The 6,405-nt window shown below is 38.9% G+C and overlaps 1 protein-coding gene and 1 long non-coding RNA gene across 6 annotated transcripts; one reads left to right on the top strand and one right to left on the bottom strand.

The window, feature by feature from the left end:
• Positions 1-293: 293 nt before the first annotated feature.
• On the top strand, positions 294-2,049 carry LOC103937487. 2 transcript variants are annotated; one of them, XR_007257531.1, is made up of 4 exons: positions 294-446; positions 516-798; positions 1,385-1,789; positions 1,917-2,049. It is a non-coding gene; the product is annotated as an uncharacterized LOC103937487 (long non-coding RNA). The 2 variants fall into 2 exon arrangements; XR_007257532.1 differs by lacking the exon at positions 1,917-2,049 and having other exon boundaries at positions 1,385-1,794.
• A 1-nt stretch (position 2,050) lies between these two features.
• On the bottom strand, positions 2,051-6,134 carry LOC103937489 (guanosine nucleotide diphosphate dissociation inhibitor At5g09550). 4 transcript variants are annotated; one of them, XM_009347437.3, is made up of 13 exons: positions 5,870-6,133; positions 4,966-5,028; positions 4,755-4,838; positions 4,271-4,378; positions 3,972-4,144; positions 3,775-3,886; positions 3,431-3,511; positions 3,287-3,349; positions 3,080-3,178; positions 2,860-2,984; positions 2,518-2,728; positions 2,336-2,410; positions 2,051-2,193 (listed from the first exon to the last, which is right to left on the bottom strand). In XM_009347437.3, exons 1-13 carry the CDS (start codon positions 5,954-5,956, stop codon positions 2,143-2,145), a joined length of 1,332 nt encoding a protein of 443 aa, XP_009345712.3. In that variant the 5' UTR covers positions 5,957-6,133; the 3' UTR covers positions 2,051-2,142. The 4 variants fall into 4 exon arrangements, with proteins under 4 accessions (XP_009345712.3, XP_048438020.1, XP_048438021.1 ...); XM_048582063.1 differs by having other exon boundaries at positions 2,336-2,728; positions 5,870-6,134; XM_048582064.1 differs by lacking the exon at positions 2,051-2,193 and having other exon boundaries at positions 2,230-2,410.
• Positions 6,135-6,405: the final 271 nt, after the last annotated feature.

Below are 6,405 nucleotides of genomic sequence, written 5' to 3'. Positions count from 1 at the left end.
ATTATGCTTGAAAAGTCGCCACACATAAATGGACGTTTGGGAATTGAATCTCTTATTGATAAGAAATGAAATCTTACATATGCTTATAAATAATTAGACTGCAACTATCCATTCGATATTCAAGTCAACTCTCTTTAGTCACATTCGATCTTTCCCCTAATTACTGTAACATTCGATCTTCGCTAGCGATGAAACTAGTCGACCCAAACTTATCCGATTTTGACAATTTTCTTACGAGCGAACACGTGCCGATCCTTACCACCGCTCGTGAGGGCATGGGGTTCAAAAGAGTCGAAATGGGGGGTTACACCAGTCATCAATGCGCTCGTCTATTAATCTATGCTCGTAGATCTGCCATAGACATCAGTCATCAATGGAGCGGGACTATTATCCTCTCTCAGACGCCTATACCTCTCCCTCTACGACTGGACTGTCTTCCTCGGATGGTACCCGCTCCCCACAATCTGTCTCCCTCTCTCTCTCTCCCCCCCAACTGAATTCGAGTTGTGTTTCAGGTTTCAGGTACTGTATCTTGCTCTCAAGACTCTCAGTGAATCCGGCCACCAACATGTTTACAATGCCGTCGAACGCCCTCTTCTTCTCGCCCAGTCCGCCGCCGTTTTGGAGGTTCTACTTCTACTGCTCCCTCCAATTCCAATTGTTTATTTATTCCTCAATCTGTTTTTTTTTTGAATTAAATTGGAGAATGTCTTTTCACATTTCATTTTTCTTGTGTTATTCTTTGAATTGGGTTTTGCAATGTTGGGATGGAGCAACAGATTGTTCATGGGCTAGTGGGTGAGTCCCTTATTTTTCTTTTGTTTGTATGTTAAGACTTAGCAATTTGGTTTAGATTGTCTATAAAAGCACCTATTAAATACCTAGGATGTTTGCTTAATGAAATGATTTTTGTAAATGCTAGTTTGTTGCTTTAACCATGAAAGATTTTTTTTTTTCTTTTCGAAAACAGTTTGGCTTGAACTTTTGCTTCGAAAACATGTACTAAGAGCAACTCAGTACATATGTTTTCTGCTCCCAAATTACCTTAGAAACCTAATATGCTAAGGCCTTTATAACAAGCTCTGTTTACAGAGAATATTGAAGAATTCCAGGACATATATTGCCCTGCCACACATGAAGGTATCAAACTATATGATTCGTAAAACCAATAATTTTTCTTTTGCCTTTTTTTCTGTGAGAAGGGTGTTGTAAATGGGGTGGTTTCCTGGGTTTTGAGAGTTAGGTGTGGGGTAGTGTCGTTTATTACTCATCTAGTACAGGGAACTTTGCATATCATCTTCTGCTTATCCACCGCAGCTACAAAGAGCGTGTAGAGCAGTCTTTATTGGATCTATGCTCATCAAATATGTTGATGCCTTTGCAGAACTCTGAGAAGTATTCTATACGGATGCCAAACAAGTGGAACTTCTGTTTTGATTACTTCTATGCTGCAATCGTTGCCCTAGGAATCTATGTCCCAGGCATGCACCGTTTTCACGGACATGATCGGGTTAGAAGCAGGAACCTTGACCCTCAAGGAAGATGAAGAAAAAATAGGAAACTTTAAAAAGAAGGAAAAAAGGAGGGAAGGTGAATGCACAACCCATTTCGAGCCTTCCTATTTCAATGATTCTTTTTTCTGCACCAGCTAGTCTTTCGTCGTGTAATAGATTACCGGAACAAAAAAATAATATGAATGCACGACGCCATTAAGGGTTTGAGAACTCAAGGGCCTCCCTTCAGTGGCTCGCCTTGGGCCCTCAAATCTTAGGGCCAGTTCTGATTTCAGGTTAAGCATATCACGTGATGCTCTACTTACTCTACTTACATCATCAATTATCTTTTAAACTTGAATAAACGTAAAATTGCAGCAGTAAACAACTAAATTTTGCTTAACAATTATTTATTGGTGCCAGATTCAGAAGAACAAACATTCTATATCCTTCTTTGAGAATGATCAAATAAATCTACACCGTTTGGAGTGGAATAACTTTTTAAGCAAAGAAGGTGCTGCTAATTAACATGTTTAACGAACGCAACGAATCTCAGAAACAGATGATGAATAAGCTTGAAATTTGAAAAAAAAAAATAGAGGAAATGAAACGAACTACAGAGTGTTGTAGCTGCTCTTGTTCCGAAATTTCATTCTTCAGCGGCGCTAGCAGCACTCAAATCCACACTCAAGTCAAGGGCCTGAAACACGGTGCAGTGAGAAGAATTCAAATTTGAACTCGACGGATTTGTTTATCAAGCAGCAGCTAACTAAGTTCTACACGATTGATCCAGCATGTTCAATTATATAAGTTGGCTGATTGGAGTAAATTTGAAGAGTTACCTTTCCAGTTATCTTGCTGTACATGGCAATCACATCTTGGACGGTAGTCTCAAAGTGTGTCGTTGCGTCGTAACTCTGCAATGCATTCCAACACCAGAGTTGTCATGAGTACAAATTGAAGTATAAATGTATGAGCTTACGATAATAATCAAATGAAGATGTAAGAATTCATTCATTCTCACCGCGGATATGAAACAATTGTCCCCATCACCCTGGTTAGTAGGTTCGTATCTGTCGTAAGTGTCAAAAAAGATTTCATCTACGGCCCCAAGGAGATCTGTTCCAGGCTTCAGTTCCACCTGAGGATTATCGGTCTCTGCCTCCGTTAACACAAAGGCAATGTATTTCCCTTTCGCAGCTACATTGTGGGAGTAGGAGCAGCAAAACAAGTACCTGCAACAGAGGCGTATCAGATCGAGTACCATTATTACAAGGTCTTACGGTCCTTGTGATATATTAGTTCTCGTTGCAACGTGACATAAGTTGTTGAATTTGTGATCTTGGCATGAGAGGTAACAGCTTACATATCAGATTTACGTCCAAGTTGCTTCTGGGGTAGAATAACCTGGACCGAGTGAGAATCATTGGTGTTTGGGATTGGATGACTCATAATACATATTGCACGGGCAACTTTCCCTACTATTTTCACCTGTTGCACGAGACGGAGATTGGAACTCAAATCAGTTTAAAAAAGCTTCTCATGCCAGATGACCCTGCTGATATTAAAAATTTTCTTAATGTTACCTTGTTAGGCAAATATGAAGGATCACATACAACTTTTTTGCACTTTGCAGTTTCTCCTTCGGAAGTCACACCAATGGCCTTCCCGCTTTCAAACTCTACCTGCCAATTCGCAACATCAGTCAAGTATCAATAGCACGTACGAAAGGATGGATTAAAAGGTTTATAATAGAGAATTTAGATAATTTTCGATATGCATGAAAAAATAACCTTGCATTCTGGCTTGCTGAGCATGTAGGTGCCACCATACACAGCACTCAACCGAGCAAATGCCTGCAAATTTCGTAGCACATAAAGTCAGAGGAACTGAGTTGCATATCCATGAGATACTAGAAATAATGGTTGAAAGCATACCTGGGGGAGCTCTCCTAGACCGTACAGGGGATAAATATAAGGAGATCCTCCTTGAAAGCGTGCGAGCGACTCTGCATATAACTTTCCGAAAGGAGGAAAGTAGAGTATATTATAGAACACTGTAGAGTTGGATTGAGAAAATTTTCTAGGGTACATCTAATTAGTGCTTTTGAAAACTCTGCCATTGTCCATATATTGCCTTGTTAGTTAAGAAAGGTGTAGCGAAAGGGAGCAACTCAGTTCTTTCGTAGAACACATTCAATACACGTATAGGACTCGACTGGGCGAGAAGTTTAATAATTCATATCCAGCATATTCATAGTAAAAAGTTCATGCTTCGTTACCTTCATCCTCTTCACAAAATCCATAGCTGGCTCGGCCAAGTAATTATCATCTTGCTGGAGAGCCAGTGCATGCCCAATGAAATCGACAGTATTGTCATCTAGCCCGTACTTCCTATGTCAGAAACAAAAATCTTAACTCCATCATGCAGAAATTAAACATGTTTGCACAAATTTTGGATGTGAGAAAGAAGAAGTACGAAATAAGCTCTCGTGCTGTGACTTTGTTGAGGTCCAGTCCTTCATGAGATTTTGGATCATTCTCGTCATAGTCCTGCACATAAATGAAAAACTTTCGAGCTCTCCGCTTCTCGAATAATCCCATAAGTGGAGATTTAAGTGCTTCCACATCATTAGCTGGCACTTTATGGACCTGGAAACATAATGCAAAACCTCATTAACAAAATTAGGGTGAACCAAAGTTAAGAGTTCCATATATGTCATATAGATGATACATTAATAAGCACTCAGTGAACTTGAAAATTATTAGTAGTCACACCTTCCCTTTGTTATACACGAAACTACCATCTACAGCCTTGAAATTCAGATATTTGGTAACGTCAGTGTGAATCAGGACACGAACCAAAGCTCCGTTGGCCATCATGAACTGTCAAAATATGCACAGAGGTTGTAAAGAATCAAATTATCAGAACAACATGTAGAACAAACCGAAAATAAACCTAGTACTTTTAAGCGATCACTTGTCAGAAATATCAGCATTTAAGCAGACTTCATGTAATAAACAAAGTTCAGACTAACAAAACAAAATGAAATTTCTGAAACAGATTTCTTCGTTAAGAAACATTGAATGTGGTAAAGACGAGCAAAGATCACATCATTGACAGGCTTAAAAATTAACATGCAAATTAACACAGAAAATGGTACACCATGATCATCACCTATATATGAAGATTGGGGGAAAGTAAAACTTAAAAAAGGAATCAAAGAACAACCATAAGAAACATATGCATCGTTCTTTTTACCTTGGGGATCATATCAACATTGTACTCTCGACTCGAGCCCAAAGTTTCTGGAGGCTTATCCTCGCCCCTGAATCGCTTCCAGAGCTGAAATCCAAAACCAGAAGACAAACCGAAGCCATAAACAAATCACATGCGTAGGAATATCTCACAAGAAAGTAAGCCAAACTGTGTAGCCAAAAAGATTACCAAGGACTATTATTAAGATACTTACCTGGTTGAGATTGAGTGAGGTAGACTCTCCTCCATAATAGTCGTTCCTATCCATATGCAGTACCTATTTCGGGTAATTAAATAACATATTAGGAGCCTTAACATTCTTATCGACAAGTGATAGCAACGACAATCTTAAATCCAGGTGATGTTGATCTCTCTTACAAATTGCAATGAATGAAACCTAATCAGAGTGAGATCACCGATGGTACTTTTATAGTAAATGCTCATCAGTGCGTTCAGTTTTATGAAAATGCATCTCAAAAGTACAAAACTATTAGCACTCCAGACCAAAGTGCATTTACATGAATCATGTTGAGAGCAAGGTTTTAAAAGACGCCAAACGCTAGTCGGGCGTTGTTCTAGGGCCTAGTGCCTAGGCAGCTAGGCGGGACCTAGGCGGTGGCTTACGCAGACTAGACAAATTTCAGTAAATTATGATATATCGTATTAATAAGCGCTAGTCGGGCGTTGGCTTGGGGCCTAGTGCCTAGGCAGCTAGGCAGTGGCTTAGGCAGACTAGGCGGATTTAAGTAAATTATGATATATCGTATTAATAAGTGCTTGTTTATTCTTAAAAAAATACATAATTGCATTAGGATACATAAATTGCAAAGTAGAGTGAAATATAGAGTATAAATATTGGAACAAAGAAAAAAGTTATCTATTTTTTGTCTAAGTTAGAGTCGTTAGTTAGGTAGGTGCCTAGGCGGTCTAGGTGGGAGCGCCTAAGCAGGTTTAGGCGCATTTTCTTAATTTTCAAACGTCCAAGGATTAACCCTTAGCGCTAAGCGAGAAATTTTAGAATAGTGATTGAAAGTATGATTCCCGACCTTATTAATTATTTATAATTAATTTGCAAAGAAAGAATACTTGAATTCATAACTAAGCAGAGGTTGAATTACCTTGAGACCATCAACTGAGAGGAGGCCGCTGAGAATGCACTCTTTGAGGCCGGTTCCGAGGACGATGACGTCGTATTCTTCATCCATGGCTGCTAAAGATTTGAGTGTCTGCGATGTTTTATGTTTGAGTGAGAGAAATGGGCATTTGGTTAATGGGAAGAAGAAGAAGAAGAAAATGATTTGTGAGGAAGATCAAGTGAGGCTACAATTATGTCCAAGGGAGAAGGAAGAGGTCTCTGACTCTAGCAAAGCCAGGCGTCCCTCGAGTTTCGGTTAAAACAGTTATGTGCCCCCTACGTAGTGTTGCACGTGGACGCCGTACTAAAATAAGAATGTCTTTTTCAGAATATGTTTGTGAATGCGTCTCCGGTAATTTGTTTTAAATTGCAAATATTTTCAATATTAAGATTGAGTCAATCAATATTTTGTGCAATCAGGAAAATTTTTAACGAGTGTTGTTGACTTTGGATTTAGAGAAAAAAAAGTTAAACTAACAAATCAAATATAACTATGAATATTATTGATTAAACGAGATT

Source organism: the organism of the source record quoted next, unplaced genomic scaffold (genome assembly GCF_019419815.1).
Source record: "Pyrus x bretschneideri cultivar Hongxiangsu unplaced genomic scaffold, Pyrus_bretschneideri_v1 Contig18, whole genome shotgun sequence".
In the NCBI taxonomy this organism is placed as follows: domain Eukaryota; kingdom Viridiplantae; phylum Streptophyta; class Magnoliopsida; order Rosales; family Rosaceae; genus Pyrus; species Pyrus x bretschneideri.
The sequence above is the reverse complement of the archived record's forward strand: the minus strand, read 5'-3'. Positions and strand labels throughout refer to the sequence as shown.

Coding starts and splice junctions, on each gene's coding strand:
- LOC103937489 (XM_048582063.1), bottom strand. CDS start 5,956: ATGGATGAAGAATACGACGTCATCGTCCTCGGAACCGGCCTCAAAGAG. Junction 3,887..3,971: donor ACAGCACGAGAGCTTATTTC/GTACTTCTTCTT, acceptor TTTCTGACATAG/GAAGTACGGGCTAGATGACA. Junction 2,729..2,859: donor CTTGGACGTAAATCTGATAT/GTAAGCTGTTAC, acceptor CCTCTGTTGCAG/GTACTTGTTTTGCTGCTCCT.